We start from the raw sequence: 16,972 nt of genomic DNA on the forward strand, positions 1-16,972 counted from the left end.
GCCTTGACCGTGGTACAGGAAGAGTGATGAGCTGTTTCTCCGTCGAGTCAAATGACTGGAGCAGTATCGTGACGCAGTCAATGGAGGACTGCTCTTTGTGTTTCAGAGACAGTGCTTCTCAGGGACATGACTTATCTTCCAACATTTTCAAGTATAGATGCTAATCTTTCAGTTTCACATGTCAATTTTCACCTCACGCATACTATGCCTTTGATCATCTGGAGGCTACCATTTGAGATGCAGGAGTACGTCAAAATGCACCCGTTAAGCCGCGTCACAGAGTCACAATCAGCCGCCCGAATGGTTGCAGCTGCCAACATCTTTTGCCGGCAGAATCGCCTCCACGTTAGATCCTTGTCTGCTGGATACCGCCCATGATAGTTTCCACAAAAGGTCCATCGCATGTTCGTTGTGCCGTGGTGCCGGAATGCAACACGTCTGACGCATATCAAAACCGTGTCTCTCACCGGACCGCTGCCCGAAGAAGCGCGGTGGAGGTTGGATTGTCAGGTCGCCTCGGAGCATTGCCCGGCCAATCCCATCCCAGTTAGTCGACTGCGCACGCCGCAGTTCGAAAACATGAAGGTATTTTGACATCACGGAGAACCAATTCGCTTGTGTTTACTAGGACCATTTTCACATGCGTCGAAATGATATCCGTTGCCTTAATACCGGATTGTCGGGTAGAACGGAGATTCCCCATTTAATGATGAAAGAAAGGTGAGACTATAGCGTGGGAAAAGCTCTTCAACATAGGAAAAGCTGGCTACTTAAGCTGCCACATCGCTAGCGTGCTCGGGCATCAGAATGTCTCCTCCACGGGTAGCAAACAGGTTGGTCTCTACCGAGGAAAATGGTCCAGGAAGCAGACGGCCTGGCCAACGGCGTGGACTTCGCAGTCACCGTCAAAACCTGTCCTGTTTCCCAGACCCGCGTTCCCGCAACCGAACTATATAAATCCATCGACCGACCGGGCGTCGCACGTGCGAACCTAGCAGTCTCAACTGAAGTTCCTCACGGCTCCAAAGAGCATGGCGCCAAGTACAAAGACTACACTGTCCTTCAGCAGCATGTTCTATTTTGGGATAGAGACGGAGACGGCTTGATCTACCCGTGGGACACGTACGTCGGGTTCCGGGAGCTGGGCTTCAACATCTTCTTCTGTATCCTTGCAGTCCTTATTATCAACATCAACTTCTCCTACCCCACGCGGCTCGCTCATTCGTACCTTCCGGATCCCTTCTTCCGGGTATATGTCGACAGTATACACAAAGCAAAGGTAGGTGCGCTGCACTGCCTGGTCGCTGCATTCTAGGAAGGCTGACATTCGGAATCTCCAGCACGGCTCCGACAGCGGCGTCTACGACTCCGAAGGACGCTTCATCCCACAACTGTTCGAAAACTTATTCTCCAAATGGGACAAGGACGGTGACGGCGCCTTGCGATTAAGCGAACTAGCGAGCATGATAAAAGGCCACAGATGCGCAGCAGATCCATATGGATGGGGAGCCAACTTCTTCGAATGGGGTACTACCTGGCTTCTCTTGCAAAAGGATGGGAAGATCTACAAGGAGGATTTGCGCCAGTTGTATGACGTAAGTACACTTCCTTTCCATACGTCTTTTGATTGTGGCCGGCCGAATCCTGACTCGCTGGCGCAGGGATCGCTGTTCTGGCGCATCCGCGAGAAAAGAATGAGGGCGAATGGATGGCACCAGGGCTTCGGTCTCGGGGGAGACTGGTTCATAGGCGGTGCGAAGCTCTGATGGCCTACCTTCGTGATGACTTTCAGGACAAAGAGTTTCCACTTGTGGATGGCCTTGGAGTGGCGTCCTTGGACATAGATAGACCTATTCTAAAAGGAGGTTCTCAATGGTTCGTACGGTAGCCAACTGGTTTTGAAAGACCAGGAGTTGGAGCCATAAGAGGCACGGCTACCCTTTACTTTGCCAATCTCGTCAGCTATAAGCCTATGCGGCTGGGTCTGTCTGAACGAAAAGGTAGTAGAATCGTAAAGCAGTACGGGTGGGAGGCGGAGAACTTCAGTCTAGTAACTAACTGTACGTAGCCGGGAGAAAGCGGAAGGAAATTAAGCATTGAACAAGATGAAGGCTTCTTTGACTGAGCCAGCTGCCCTGTCGCAGGTGCGAAATGCGCAGTGCGCAGTGCGAAGTGCGAAATGCGAAGAACGACAACCTATCAGACCAGGATATATGTATCATGAGGTGACAGTTGATATTGCGACATCCGGCACACCAACAGGGATTGATATCTGACTAACGACATGCCTCTATTCTCATTGGCGCACGGGCGACTTCTGGGATCTGGTATCAGCTCTAATGGAGCGTCGACATCTACCAACAAATATTCCGTCATCGTCGAGCAATTCCAATCAAGGCTATAATTATATACATGTTCATACGATCTCGTCTGTTGCGTCCTCGTGGCAGGACGAGTCTGTCTTTTCGATCTGCCACCTTTTCAACCTACACGAGCAGGGAGAGTGTGGTTGAGAGCGAAAGTGCTCGCGCTGAAACGCTCAAAGATAAAAAGATGCCCGACGGCTACGTCTCGCAACGGGCTCTGTCCAACTTGATTCGCCCGACGCCGGACCTGCACGCCGTCCGCGCCCACTGCTTCTACAACCAGTATGACCCGGCGACCAATCCGGGGGGCATCGTGGCGCTGGCCATCGCCGAGAACAAGCTCATGCGCGAGGAGATCTGCGCCCACATCAACGCCCACATGAACATCACCCCCTGGCACCTGACGTACGGCCACGGGCCGGCCGGGGCGATCGAGCTGCGCAGGGTGCTGGCCGGGTTCGTCCGTGAGGTGTTCCGGCCGAGTATGCACATCGACGAGAACAACGTCTGCATCTGTCTGGGAGCGGGCAACGCGGTGGACAATCTCTCCTTCTGTCTGGGGGAGCCCGGCGACGGTATTCTCGTGGGCAGGCCGTTGTACGTGGGATTCTTCCCGGACATTGAGGCGCGGGCCAAGTACGTCTTTTCTATCTTTCTCTTTTTCCTTTCGTAAGGGTTATCGGAAGGACGATACAGGATTGTGTCGACCGTAAGAGCCCAGACCTTGACGCTGCCGGAAGTTTTTGTCCGTCTGGTTGGAAGCTTGAAGCTTACCATGAGTCGAGGACGCCAGGGTCAAGCCCGTCCTTGTCCCCTTTGGTGTCGACACAGATCCCACCTCGGCGGCAGCTGTGCCCTTCTACGAAGCCGCTCTCCAGCAATCCAACGCTGCGGGCGTGCCCATCAGGGCGATCCTCCTGTCCAACCCGCATAACCCGCTCGGCCGACCATACGAGAACGACTTCCTGATCGGGATCATGCGACTCTGCTCGAAGTACAACATCCACCTGATCTCCGACGAGGTCTATGCGCGGTCGAACTTCCCAAGCACCGATGTCCCCAGCCCACCTCCCTTCGTCTCGGTCCTCTCATTCAAATTGGACGATTACATCGACCCGTCACTGGTGCATGTGATCTACGCCATGAGCAAGGACTTCTGCGCCAACGGCATCCGCGTCGGTGCTCTCATCTCACCCGCCAACGGCACGGTGATGAAGTGCTTCCGTGCCGTGGCGAGCTTCAGCCGCGCATCGCAGCTTGCAGAACACGCCTGGCTGAATCTCCTCACCGACCGTCCGTTCTTGGATTCTTATTTCCCGACCCTTCAACAGAGGATGACGGACGCGTATGAATTCACCACCTCATTTCTCAAACGGCACGGTATTCCGTACAACAAGGCGAGCGTGACAAGTTTCATCTGGGTCGATCTGAGTAAGTACCTCCGGGAGGACAGCGTCGAGGCGGAGTTGGAACTCAACTGGAAAATGGCCCATGGCGGGGTGTGGGTAGCCATGGGGGCGAGCTTTGCCAGCGAAAAGAACGGCAATTTTCGAATCACCTTCGCGACACCCCGAGAGGAGCTGAGTCTGGGCCTGGACAGGTATGACATTGCGGCTCTTCCTGCCTGGCTCGTTGTCCAAGACTGTGGATCACGTTGCGCTGACCTTTTGTCGTTTGCCAGATTGATCAAAGTTTTGCAAGATGTCGAAAAAGAAATGAAGAGGTAAAGAAATAGGATACGGTCCGGATGATTCGGCGTGGGTTAGATGGCATAGAATCGGGATCAAATCTCGACCGCAGAGACTATGAGGGAGCCCGATAGATTACCCGGTGCAGGCTCATGTCAACCAGGAGGTGCAACTTCAAGGAAGAAGGGGACAGCAAATTTCTTGAGACTAGACGGCACTTATCGATACCACAAGCTGGATGAAGCATGTAGGCAGATTCAGCCGTGCAACCCAGCATTGCAATACACCGTGGAGGGAGCCTTTCACTTTGGGGTCAACCCGGTTGCTTGCATCGGATATAGCCTCCATAGCACCAGCTCCAGACCAGATCAGCAGTCTCCCCTGACTTTGCGAATGGTAGGAGAAGTGCGAAGATGGCCTGCGTGGCTGGGAGAATGAGCAAAACAATGGGATGTCGTTGTTGCTGCGTTTGGCGGGCGTCAACTTTCCCCAGCTTCATGCCACGGCCATCAAACGCATCCAAAAACAAAAGACCATCACTTCCACAGGTCTCACCGTCAAGAATGGTTACTTGAAGCTCTTCATCAATGACCTGGAGGAAAACTCGTCTGGCATCTCTACTGCTGCTAAGGGTAGAGATAATCGTCCAGCTGCACACTGACTCCTAATCCACCTGACCCGTCGTCCAAGAGGAAGGAAGGCCTTGGAGGTTTCCCACGAGAAGTCTAGACCGAAACACCAGGCAGAACGCCGGTCCGCTCGTTGCTGATGCTTCTGTGGGTTGCTAAGGAGACTATTTCCTGACTGGCGCCGCTCACCGTCTCGCGCCGATGGATTTTCAACAGGCACCAATGACGGCTTGGTACCGGTTGGGCAGTCCAATACCAGCGAGGCGTCAAAACCCAAGGCGCATGTCTCAGCGTCCTTTACAGATCTACAGAAGACAAACAAATGTGCCGGTATATGGGCTGCCTGCCTTCTTATCATCGACGTCGTTTTTCCAAAAGAAGGCTGCAAGTCGGTCTGGGTATGCTTCGCTCGCTCGGTGTCCAAGATTTTCTTCCCGGTCAACCAGGCCAGGCTACACTAGGCCCAGACGCTTGGGCGCGACAAGGCCCCTGCAAGCTTCGACGAACTCATGGAGGTGCCCGGAGTTCTTGGCTTTCAGGTGTTGCCGGAGATTGTTGTGGTCCCCATCCGGGCCTTTCTGGCTGGAGCAGCAGGAAATGTTCAACCTTGCTGTCGTTTGATCCGAGGTAAAGACAGCGGTGGCAATCTTGCACATATTCTCAATTGGCCTGAACAGCGGGTTTTGAGTCCCGAAACCCTCTGGCCGGTTCTCATCCCCAACCTCGATGATGGGAAATCGAGAGATTATTCATGCCCGGGAAGGCTAGCATCATTCCCCGAGGCCTCAAGACGCCCTCCAGCCCCAGAACCCCGCAGGAAAAAGGATGGATGGGTCTGTCAGGGACTCGAGAAGGCCTTCTCCAGATTTCTTCAGTCTCCGGTAGCATGGCGACTGGCTGCCGCAAACCACATTATCCCCATCTCCTCCTCTGGACCGATCACTCGAATTGTCATCTCTCCTTCCCCCTAACCTGTCCTTATTGCAGGACTGCTGGTCTTCGTTTGAGCAATACCTCCTAAGCTGCTGTATACTCCAGCGGTGTCGACCATCATGGGGGCTGCAAAGAAGCATACCTCGTCTCACTCGAGTGCCTACAATAGACTGGTGACGGTGGCGGTCGCCTTTGGTTCTATGGTAAGTGGCGGTCCATACACTATTTCACGATCCCTGTGTATTGGGGCTGCGAGAAAGTGACTGACTTATGGCAGACGTATGGCTACTGTTCCGCCATCATCGGGAGCACCATTGGGCAACCGGGATGGTATCAGTTCTTCGACCTGCCCATGCAGGGAGAACCAGGGTATGGTGGGAAGACCACCGATGCAATTGCCACAGCGAACGGTCTATACAGTGCAGGCGGAGCGGTCGGATCCCTCTTCATTGCTTGGTCGGCGACTGCAATTGGGCGTAAACGAAGCATTCAATTGGGAGCCCTCTTGGCCATCATCGGCGGCGCATTCCAAGGTGGTGCAGCAGCACTTGCGTAAGTTGCCCCTCTGTGTGTCCTTGGTTCTCCCGAGAATGGTTCTGATACCTTCGCCAGCATGTTCCACGTGGGCCGAGTCATCTCAGGTTTAGGGATTGGCATTCTCGTCACTGCTTGTCCCATGTATCTGTCCGAGTTAGCTCCTCCGCAAAATCGTGGCTGGTTAGTCGGTCATCATGCGATATTCTTGGTGTTTGGATACATGCTGTCCGGGTGGCTGGGATATGCATGTTATTTCGCGACAGACAAAAACCCATCCTTTGCCTGGAGGTTTCCCCTCTGTGTCCAGACACTGCCACCGCTGGTTTTAGCGGTAACCTCGATCTGGATCCCCAAGTCACCGAGATGGCTCCTCCAAAAGGGGAGGACTGAAGAGGCCTGGACCGTGATCCGGGCCCTGCGTCGCTCTCCCGACGACCCAGACGATCTTGTTGCGAAGGAGGAACTGTACCAGACCAAGGAACAAATTGCACTTGATTCCGCCAAACTCAAAGCCGTGGGTTATGGGCCGTGGATGGCCTGTATCAAGAAGAAGAGTTACCGCAAGAGAATGATCATTGGTTTCTTGACGCAGTGGGGAGCCGAGTTTGCTGGTCCGCTTGTCATTGTATGTGGAGGTTCCCTTCGTTCGCTTGCCACAGCTAACACCGTCCGAGAACAACTATATGGTCATTCTATACACGAATCTCGGGCAGACAGGATCCATGCCTCTGCTTCTATCGGCCGTCTGGCTCACCACAGCCGGTAAGCAATTACATTCCGCCTGCTTTTCCGATGAGCCATCCCCACTAATCAACTATCCTCTTTTTAGGTGTCATCTACAACCCGACCGGCGCGTGGCTCCACGACAAAGTCAACTCCCGGCGCTTCATGTACATGTTCGGCACGGCGGGGTGCCTGGTGACGACGTCGATCCTGTGCGCGCTGCTCGCGACGTACGCGGGAACGACAGACAAGGGCGGCAACGCGGGCGGCGTGTTCATCGTGTTCCTGTACCTGACCTTCCAGGGCACCTTCTGCGACACGACCATGTACCTGTACGTGAGCGAGATCTTCCCGACCGAGATCCGCCCCATCGGCATGGGCTTCTCGCTGTTCGGCCAGTTCGCCGCCACCATCATCCTGCTGCAGACCGCGCCCATCGGTTTCGTCACCGTCGGCTGGAAGTACTACCTGGTCATCGTGTGCTGGTGCGCCGTCTACCTGCCCATGATCTACTTCTTCTGGCCCGAGACCGCCCGCCTCTCGCTCGAGGAGATCTCCAAGCAGTTTGGGGATGACGTCGCCGTCCACGTCAACGACATCAGCGACGAGCAGCGCCGCCAGCTCGACGAGTTCCTCAAGTCCAAGGATCTGGTCCACTCGTCGTCGTCGCCCGCCACCGCAGCTGACGATTCAGGCTCCCCGGCAACCGAAATCAAGGAGGAGGCCAGCGAGAAAGTCTAGAGGCTCGACAGCGTGGCTGATGTCTGGTATACTTCTATGTGAAGGGTACGCCGCTTTCTACTTGAGAAAACCGGACAAAATAGCTTTATCCCTGCGTACGTGCGTGCGTGGGTCTGCATTGGGGCTGTGGTCACAAAACACATACGAATGGAGAATTTCGGATCGATCAGTGTATGCACGACCACGAACCGGAAGGCCAAAAAAGGAGAGTAGCGAATGAAGAGAAAAGGGGGAGAAATAATGTAAAGCAGTTGACGCTACGAGTCACTATCGAGTTAAAGAATTCACTCCGCTTTCGACCATCCGCTTTCTACCTCTTCAATGCGTACATATAGCTTACAACGCAAATAATCGAGGATGCGATATAAGGAAAGCCGAACGTAGCTTCTTTATTTTTGCAGGTGCAAACAGATGCAGACACTCTTCCGCTTAGATTGGCTCCTATCCTTGAGACCTGACCCCTTGGAACTATGTTCATATACATAATCGGCTTGTAATTCCATCTCTTCGGGTCCAATATCTCCGTAGTAACTGCTCAAAAGATCGCGATGCAATTCGGCGGACTGCTAACACCCCCAGGCATGTTGAATGGCGCACTCGCAACAAAAAACTCCCAGCGTTGCTCTCTCACGCACATCTCGCTCAATGCCTCAAGGTCAAAAAGCTCACCAATGGGCATGCCCCAGCCCGCCAACAAGTATTCGTGCATAAAGACACCCTCCACCTCAGGCTCCCCTTGACCGCGGGGATAACTCTTCTTGGCTGGGTAGATTTCAAATGATATCGCATCGCTCGCCACGGCAGAGAAGCCTGTATCCCACAGCCAGCGTAGCATTTCCTCGGTTCCTTCGACGCCGGCGTGTTGAGGAGTCTTGGTCGTGGCGTACGCATTCTTGTCCTCGGATGTCATGCGCGTATCCCATTCCCTGGTCACCCCCATGCGTACGAAGAGGATGTCACCACGTTTGAAAGTTAGATTCTCCTCTCGCGCAATCTCGAGAAGTACGCTGAGAGGAACTGAGTGGTCGCTGAATGTCGAATACTCAATGCCTCTCTTTTCTGCATACGAAACGTAGTCCAATAGCACACCTCGCCCACAAATCCCTTCGTTCGCCCAATACTGGATTCCTATCCGATGGTTCTTTGGATCTAGAATCTCCCGAGTCGTCACACCACCATAGAAAACCCTCCTATTTGGTTCACTCTCGGTTGGATCGGGCTGCGAGAAATGCCTGAGCCCATCCCATTGGCTACTTTGTTGCGGGTTGAATGTATAAATGTCGTCAAAAGCGGCGCCGTCGAGAAGGTCGACAATCTGGTGCTTACAAGGTAATCGTCCGAAATTGGCGATCTCCAGTTTATTCAACTCCCATCCTAGATTCACACGATGTCCGCTTCGGATGCATGTTGCTGCCGCAGAGGCGACAACGTCTGGCGTGAGGAAAACGAGACGTCCCAGACCCTCTTCTCTCGTATTGGGCTCGCTCGGCCATACCCGTTTCTTGTCGAGCAGGGCGTCAAATGGCGTCAAGTGCAGAGGGTGTATTTGAGGGTCTTTGTGATCAACATTCTTTTGAACTGAGCCCATGATCGAAGGGAATTGAAGCCAACGGGAGCCAGAACCCCACGTTTAGTTTGACCTAGTCTGCTATGATCGAGGAAGTTGTCGAGAGATGTCAGCTGTGCAGACTGATGTGCAGAACACGTTTCCGTGGACGCGGGGTCTGCAAGCCTCAATTGGGTAAATTGGTGTGCTTGTGGAAAGCGTGCATCTCCATTGAAGCTCGAAAAGTTGGGGCACAAAGTTCGACGGTGAATTTCTCCGAATTCTCTTGGTCGAATCATAACAATTCACCGCTGTGGTGGCATGTTCCATGTTGGCAAATAGCCCACTTGTTCAGAGTGGCAGACTTCGCCTCATCTCCACTTCTCGCTTTGCATTCGGAGTTCGGACGTCCCACAACGACATTGTTGTACGCTTTGTTACCGGTGGTACACAAGACCGGAGGTTGCTCCAAGCTTCTGCTGTTCGGGAGATGGACAACTTGTTACTGGATCGAATGCGTCGAGGGTTGCTGTCGAAGTCTAGGCTGACCCCGCCCCCAGGTCCGCGCTGAATGCGTGCCACCTCGTCAATAGCTGGTGAAACAGTCGGACTCAAAATGACCACGGGCAATCCCTCCGCATGGAGGTCGGGACGTCCACCTTGTGGCTGGAAGGGTTGCTCGACTGTGAGTGTCGAGTAATGATTAAGTTCGCTCGTGGTAGTCGTCTAATCGCAATCAAAGTCAAAGCTCTCGAGTATCCGGCTGAATTTGTTGGAGAGCTTCCAGAACCGCATTTTCCGCAACATGGCTTGAGCTTCGTGGCTTATTGCTTCGAGACTGCCACTGCTGTAGACGTTTTCGACAGAACCAATACTTGCGGGCCCTCCGTTCTCGATCCAGGTTGCAATTGCAGTCCTCTGACCGTCAATCCGATTCGGTAAATCGAGTCGGACGGGACATGGGGCGTAACCAGGCTCCAAACAGGGTTGCGGCCCGAATTTGGCAAAGGCGAGGATGAAGATGTAGCCCATAAACGTTCGCATGATCTCGCAAGGCGCGGAGACCAGGTACTCGTTTGCCACGGCAATGATCTGAGCAGCATGCCAGGCCAGGTTACGAGCCTTTGTCGGGTTTTTCACGAGTATTGAGCGTAGGCGTCGCTTGGCCGACACAAGGCTTTGATCGAGTTGTTTTGACTGTGAAGCAGAAGAGCGGAAAATATGGACAATGAGGTCCATAGCTTCGTCGGCGCTATACAAATGGGAATAATGACAGATAAGCGCGGTCAGGCTGCAGAGATTTAGTCAACCACAGCTTCGAATTGCTTGTATATGAACAAAACTTACTTGTAGTGGATGAGATCGGCCGTCGAAGACAGAGCATACATACTCTCGCAGAGCGAATTGAGTCCTTGGAGAAGAGTGCTTTTTGTCTGTCTCTGAGCCGCGGCTAGAGAAGGGAGTTTCAGATACTCGGTTGTCGCCATGATATCCAGCTGTTTGATGTCCCAAAGAAGTCGGCCGATACTCTGAGCGCACAGCCTTTTACCCCATGCCGGCAGGTCTTCAGGGACACCCTTTCCAGCCAGAAGGTTGCGAAGAACTTTGGCGGTCGATGCTCCCCGGGCGGTCGGAGTAAGTCGAGAGTAAAGTGCTGCCCACGCTTGAGGCGACCTCGCATCCCACAAAGGCTCCGCGCAGGGCAAAAAGGATGGAAGCTCCTGTAAGTCAGCCGCCCCTCGTCGCGAGGTCAGCGTACATAAAGTACAGTCATATTCGAAGGAAGACCAAGCAATGCGCTTCTCCTGCTCCTGGTCTTTCCATCTTAGCCACTCGGTTGCTGCATTCTCGTTTGGCAGAGGGGTTTTGAAGTCTTCCCACTCAACCTCGGTGCTGATACGAGACTTTAACAAGCCCATACCACGGAGACAACCCATTAATATACCCCTCGAACAATCGGCGTTTGCGTATAGCCTCATATTCCCCGAGCCAAGAGAATATATCTGGTGAAGACAGCAGGCTATGAGATATGGTGAATTGTAGAAGCGAGTGCTATCTCCCACGCCCTGTCTCAATAAATCAGTTACACTCACATGTTCGTTTTGGGGTCGAGAACTTACCAGCCATGCAATCATCTGACCACACATTTCACTCAAAGACCACGACTGTTCCGTCCCCTGCTGATCGTCTGAGTACATTGCCCCAATACAAGCCATGGCCGCCAATGTGACAGTGGGAACCTTGGTCATTTGAAAGGTAGCAACATGTACCAAAGGCAAAATGTTGTGGAACTCGGCGAAGTACAAATCTAAAGAGTTTCTCAGCAGCTCCATAGCAGACTTCATGCTTGCGTCGTGAGAGATGTCTTTCTCTGGTAAGTATGGCGACGATAGCAACTGAATCAGGCTTCTGACAGTAGTTCCGTTGTTAGTTTCACTTGAGGCAACAGTGCCTTGCAAAATATCGCGTAGAGGCGGAAGCCTGTACCGCTGAGATTCAACGTTCCGTGTCTGGTCAAAGGGCCATTGATGAGTACTAGCTCGCGACTCGGACGACTTGGTCGAGATGCCCTTGGGTTCTTGATTTCGCATTGGCATTAATTGTGCAGACACGCCTTGATGGTTTCTGTGCTGCAATACATCTTGTGGATCGAGTTGGATTGGTGGTTGGAAATACATTGATTGCATGACAGCTCCATTCTGATAATGAGCTTGTAGACCGCCATTACCCGGGGAGTCAAGGTCCAGGTTGAGCCAGTCCACTCCACCGACAATTCTTGGGGCTGGGTCGTAAGGCATGAAATTGAAATCACCAGGCAGAAATCCATCGAACCCCATCATGGAGTGGTTGAACTCGGCGCCACCATTAGGGCTGGTATTCGGGAAAGACACGAGATCTGGAGAGATCATATCTATCGGATTGTTTTCTGGAGTTGGTTGGAAGAAAGGCGTGTTCCCATTGAAAGCCCGGTCACCGGCTGGTCTCTGGGCCGCATTGGGGATCAGACTTGAATCATCACTCATGACCCCTAGATGGGTTTCTGTTTCGTGATGATAGCCCGGCGTACTCTGGAAAGAGTTGTTCTGGCATGCTTGCTGCTCTTGGAGCCCTGTTGACAACGGAGCTGGTGATTCAATCTTGCCCTCTCCAGTCCCCCTCTGCTCGTTTTCGTCGTCTGTCGGATATTTGCAAAGCGAAGCAGATTTTGTGCAATGAGCACATGGGTGTAAACGGTCGCACTTCAACTTTTTCTTGACACAGCGGAAACATGACTTTTGCGCAGATCTCCTTCGAGAGATGGTTGCTTGGTGGGCAGTGCGAAGATGCCGAAGAAGGACATCATTCCGCGAAAATTGACGACCGCATTGGTCGCAAGAGTAGTGCTCACGTTGGGAAGGATGTAGGTGCGACTGTACATGACGAGCGAGGTGACTGGGGCGAGCGACAACGAGGTCACAGTTCGGGCAGCGAAGCGTACGTGGGGCTCTTGGAGCAGACTATTGGAAGCCTCAGTCAGTGTGTGCGATGCGTTTTCGAGGGGCGTGTAGGCATATCGAACCATGGTATCCAGAGAGGTTCAGGCAATGGCAGATAATTCGCAAATCCTGTCGAGCACCAATGGTCATCCACTGCGGTTACTCCGAGAGAGGCGGAATCTCCCCCCACGGAACGGCCATTTCCCTTGCAGTGTCCTGCGTGAGAAGGAACATAGACAGATTCAATGTTTCAGTGGCAGGCACAATGTCGGTACTGCAATACGAAGGCGAATTGTCGATGGGCCTGAAGCTGCAAGAGGTCGATCGATATTCGAGGTGATAGTTGGAGGGGAGATGTCCAAGGTGGGCGGAGAATTGTTTGGCGTTGATGGCCGACAAAATCAAACCCCCAAAATCTGGGGAAGGTGCACCCGGGAACCATGAACCCGGGCCCTGGGTCTGTCATCACTGGGTGGCTGACGGCGCCGGGGAGCGAACCTAGCTTGGTCGTTGGGGGGCATCAGGGATCTAACGGGGCACTTACTAGCGTTGGCTTAGGCACTAGCATGCTGCCGCTTGGCTCTGAAACATTGGCCGGCCTCATCTCTTCGCTGTAATAGTAGTTTGTCCATCACATCCAATTCGCCTCTAATCCCTCTATTCAAGTTCTCACCGACTTCGATCCTGAACTTGAGACTCAGCACGGCACGCTTAGCACTAGGTAGGTGCAGTGTGATCAAGGCGATTTAGTCCTCATACGCCCATGCTGCTGGCCCAGAGCCCAGTAAGCAATTCGTCACAACGCGGGCAATTGAGGGACATTATGAGGCGAGGGACCTGCGTCCTCTGTCCCCCTTCGGCCTTGGGATACTTATCTTTCAAGCCTCACATAATCAAATCGTCTGTCTGCACTATCCGTCAACTCCAAGAATCCTTCAGCTTCCAGCTCATCGAGCTGCCTGTTCGAGGCTGTGAAAAGGGTAATCCATCCTCGTCTATCACTGACCATGTCTCAAACCAAGGAAGTCTCGAGATTCTATCTCAGCCTGATGGGTTCTCAGCAGGCAGCCAATGCCATACTCCCAGTTGTTTCGGCTTACCTTGATCCACCAGGGCACTGGCTGTCTCCGGTGACGGAGAGTGATCCGACCGAGGATGTGAAAGATGCGGGGGAAGATTCAGCGCAAAATTGGAGAAGACATTGAGATACAGCGTCGGATTTCCGCTCTCAACTGTTACCGACGGCCAACCTTCATTCTGGGGATCTGTGAGCTGTTCGATGAAGAGGCCTTGCTAGACTGCATGCGCGAAGAAAGGAAAAGATGGCAAGCTCAACGAAATCCATCTCCGCCGCTGATGTCCAATCACATACCACGCGCAATGACTGCTGGATTGTCGTCGAGGGAAAAGTGTACGACATGACTAGATTCGCGCCAGAGCACCCAGGTGGAGCAGACAGTAAGGGAACTTCATATTTGGAGACAGCGCAACACTCATGAGATATGATAGTCATATATGCATATGCTGGTAGAGATGCCACCGAGGCTTATTCGGAGGTCCACGAACCAAATCTCATCAAGACCAACCTCTTGCCTCAAGAGCAAATCGGGGACCTCGACCCAGGGACAAGGCTTCCAGACGTGCCGCCTGGTCAAGGCCTGACAGCAAGTCCAAAAAAAGGAGGTAAGCCATCACTGGACACCTTCATCAACATATACGACTTCGAAGATGCGGCAAAGAAATCTCTCTCAGAGAAGAGCTGGACTTTTATCTCGGGGGCCTCGAACGACAACATCACTCGAGACGCAAATCACGATCTATTCAGAAAACTATGGTTCAGGCCTCGGATATTGAGGAACGTCTCGACGGTATCTACGAGAGGGACAATGATGGGTTGCCAAGTGTCGCTTCCCATATGGATTGCACGTAAGTCTCCTGAAACTTGGCGCAGGTCGCCGTCTCCGGTAATTCTATAATGCTAACAGAAGACCAGCGGCCGGGGTTGGCAAGACAGCTGGGCCAGAGGGTGAGCTGGCGCTGAGCAAGGGCGCTGCAGCCACCGGAATTATACAGACGGTTAGTTCATCTCGCCGTTGCGGGCTTTTTTGGTTGACATACTTCAGATATCGACGACGGCATCATTCCCATTACTTGAGATCCTCGATGCTGCGGGCAAGGACTACCCCTTCTTCTTCCAATTATATATCAACAAAGACAGATCAAAGACCGAAGAACTTCTCAAAGTTATCAACAGCCGGCCGCAGATCAAAGCTCTCTTTGTCACCGTCGACCTCCCCGTTGTGTCAAAGAGAGAAGCAGACGAACGAATAAAGATCGACACGTTGTATTCCGGTGGTATCGGAGGCGCTGCTCCTGGGAGCGACCACAAGGGCTCGGGCCTCGCCAGGAGCGTGGGATCATTCATTGACCCCGGTTTCTGCTGGGACGACCTTGCCTGGTTGCGTCGACAAACAAATCTGCCGATTGTCCTCAAGGGTATTCAATCAGCAGTTGATGCTAGAATCGCCATGCACATGGGCTGTCAAGGGATCGTGGTGAGCAATCACGGAGGTCGGGCTCTGGACGGTGCTCCGGCTTCCATTCTCGTGTTGTTGGAGCTCCATAGAGAGTGTGCTGAGGTATTCGATCACATGGAGGTGTTCATTGACGGAGGGTTCAGGAGAGGATCGGACATTCTCAAAGCAATCTGTCTTGGGGCAAGTGGCGTCGGTCTAGGCAGACCTTTCATGTATGCCATCAACTACGGCAAAGAAGGCGTGATCCATGCTGTCAACAGTAAGTTTTTCTCCTCTGCCATCATTTACTTCTTGATTGCCACCTTGCTCGTATCCCGCTAATCTGGCCTTTCTCATGACCAGTTCTGAAAGATGAAGTCGAGACGGCCATGCGTTTAGCGGGCCTCAAATCTCTGGACGAAGCCGACCCAGCACTGATCAATACCGCGGAGTTGGATCCTCTCGTCCCTCGCGGATCATTACATCCTTATGCACGCAGACGTGAAGGCCCGAGAAGACAGTACCGTCTGTGAGCGCTCCTCCACAGAGCAATCGAGGAGACGCGCAAAAGCACTATTTTGATGACGAATTGTCCTCCTGAACAGTATCTTCTCGCGGAGGCGGACAGCAGTCCCCTCCTAACGAGGACAGAGTAGTGCAATGCAATGGACAAGCATTATCTCAAATCGAGACAGAACGGGCGGATGCTATTGAAAATGATGATATCCTTCGCAAGAGGCAAGGTAAGATACGACGAAGAATGCTCATAGCGTGTTGGAAAGAGCTTTGATAGCTGTTAAGAAGAAAGGAATGCATTCCATCAACAAAACAACATACAGCTGTCAGATGTCGCGCACCAAGAGAAACGAATCTTTTCGCTTCGATGAAAGATAGAAATCACGCGGAGTGCGATACCGAGGAGCGTTTGAAGTAGCCCACTATTCGTACCACCAACCCTGCGTCTAGTCTTCTCTCAGAGTCAAGGGCATTCCTATTCAATTGGAAGTCTGATGTTCTCACCCACAAAAGGAGTTGATATTGTAACTCTGCAAAGGAGGCCCCTACGGACGGGTTGGGAGTCGTCTCCCACAAGTTTGTCCACAGTCCAAGGACGAGCACATCCCGCAGGCTGCCCCTTTCTTCGACAGGTTGAGCGTCGCTTCTTTCCTCTTCCAATTGACTCCGCTTCGGCCGGTTGTTGACGGTGGCACGCACAGCACGCCTACAAGACGATCTTTTCCCACCGCCACGAAGGATGGAGAGTACCACGACCAACTTCGCTTCGGCATTTTGGTAGTCGGTTTGTGGGAAAGTCCTCCCTCGGGTCTCTGTGGCTCTGTTGAACTGCTGCATCCGTCACACACGTCGCTGGCGGTTCGCTCGGAGGCTGAGCTGATCGGAGGGGCCTGTGGGCCAGCTAAGCTTCGGCCGCCCACGCCTCCGTGAAGGCCCCGCAAGGAACGTGGACAATATTGCAGAACGACTCCGAGAGCTAAGGACAAATGAGCACTATGTACGAAGAACAGAACCAGGGCGCAAGCAACGGCTCTTTGTCAGTCCGGTCCCATAGTCTAATACTATTTTGTTTCCTACTCAGTAACCTCCGGCGTTCCGGCAGCGACCGGCAATGTCTACGGTAGCATGTTGTAGCTTGGGGGCTTTCTCACGGCGGCATGGACATATGAAGAGGGCAGTGAAGACATTACCAAAGTGCGGAGAGAGGCGGTTGCTAAATATCAGGTCCAGGCCAGGGTATCAGGCCGTGGGTATGTGGCCACGCTCGGGACCATGAGGATTGAAACAGTCAGGACCAAGCC

At 53.0% G+C, this 16,972-nt stretch overlaps 6 protein-coding genes across 6 annotated transcripts; 4 read left to right on the plus strand and 2 right to left on the minus strand.

The window, feature by feature from the left end:
* Positions 1–853: 853 nt before the first annotated feature.
* Positions 854–1,766, plus strand: AYL99_09543 (hypothetical protein; the record flags this gene model as incomplete). Its single annotated transcript, XM_018841050.1, has 3 exons — positions 854–1,279; positions 1,341–1,595; positions 1,662–1,766. The coding sequence occupies 3 exons, from the start codon at positions 854–856 to the stop codon at positions 1,764–1,766; spliced, it is 786 nt and encodes a 261-aa protein (XP_018689731.1).
* Positions 1,767–2,553: 787 nt separating this feature from the next.
* On the plus strand, positions 2,554–4,093 carry AYL99_09544 (hypothetical protein; the record flags this gene model as incomplete). Its single annotated transcript, XM_018841051.1, has 2 exons — positions 2,554–3,002; positions 3,160–4,093. The coding sequence occupies 2 exons, from the start codon at positions 2,554–2,556 to the stop codon at positions 4,091–4,093; spliced, it is 1,383 nt and encodes a 460-aa protein (XP_018689732.1).
* Positions 4,094–5,735: 1,642 nt separating this feature from the next.
* On the plus strand, positions 5,736–7,617 carry AYL99_09545 (hypothetical protein; the record flags this gene model as incomplete). Its single annotated transcript, XM_018841052.1, has 5 exons — positions 5,736–5,819; positions 5,894–6,168; positions 6,229–6,778; positions 6,828–6,915; positions 6,983–7,617. 5 exons carry the CDS (start codon positions 5,736–5,738, stop codon positions 7,615–7,617), a joined length of 1,632 nt encoding a protein of 543 aa, XP_018689733.1.
* Positions 7,618–8,152: 535 nt separating this feature from the next.
* AYL99_09546 (hypothetical protein) lies at positions 8,153–9,205 on the minus strand (the record flags this gene model as incomplete). The annotated part of the gene is made up of 1 exon (XM_018841053.1): positions 8,153–9,205. One exon carries the CDS (start codon positions 9,203–9,205, stop codon positions 8,153–8,155), a length of 1,053 nt encoding a protein of 350 aa, XP_018689734.1.
* A 684-nt stretch (positions 9,206–9,889) lies between these two features.
* AYL99_09547 (hypothetical protein) lies at positions 9,890–12,725 on the minus strand (the record flags this gene model as incomplete). Its single annotated transcript, XM_018841054.1, has 4 exons — positions 9,890–10,454; positions 10,511–11,229; positions 11,284–12,338; positions 12,437–12,725. The coding sequence occupies 4 exons, from the start codon at positions 12,723–12,725 to the stop codon at positions 9,890–9,892; spliced, it is 2,628 nt and encodes an 875-aa protein (XP_018689735.1).
* Positions 12,726–13,961: 1,236 nt separating this feature from the next.
* Positions 13,962–15,688, plus strand: AYL99_09548 (hypothetical protein; the record flags this gene model as incomplete). The annotated part of the gene is made up of 5 exons (XM_018841055.1): positions 13,962–14,097; positions 14,149–14,565; positions 14,633–14,715; positions 14,763–15,435; positions 15,519–15,688. 5 exons carry the CDS (start codon positions 13,962–13,964, stop codon positions 15,686–15,688), a joined length of 1,479 nt encoding a protein of 492 aa, XP_018689736.1.
* Positions 15,689–16,972: the final 1,284 nt, after the last annotated feature.

This window comes from Fonsecaea erecta (assembly GCF_001651985.1).
Source record: "Fonsecaea erecta strain CBS 125763 chromosome Unknown Scaff9, whole genome shotgun sequence".
NCBI lineage: Eukaryota > Fungi > Ascomycota > Eurotiomycetes > Chaetothyriales > Herpotrichiellaceae > Fonsecaea > Fonsecaea erecta.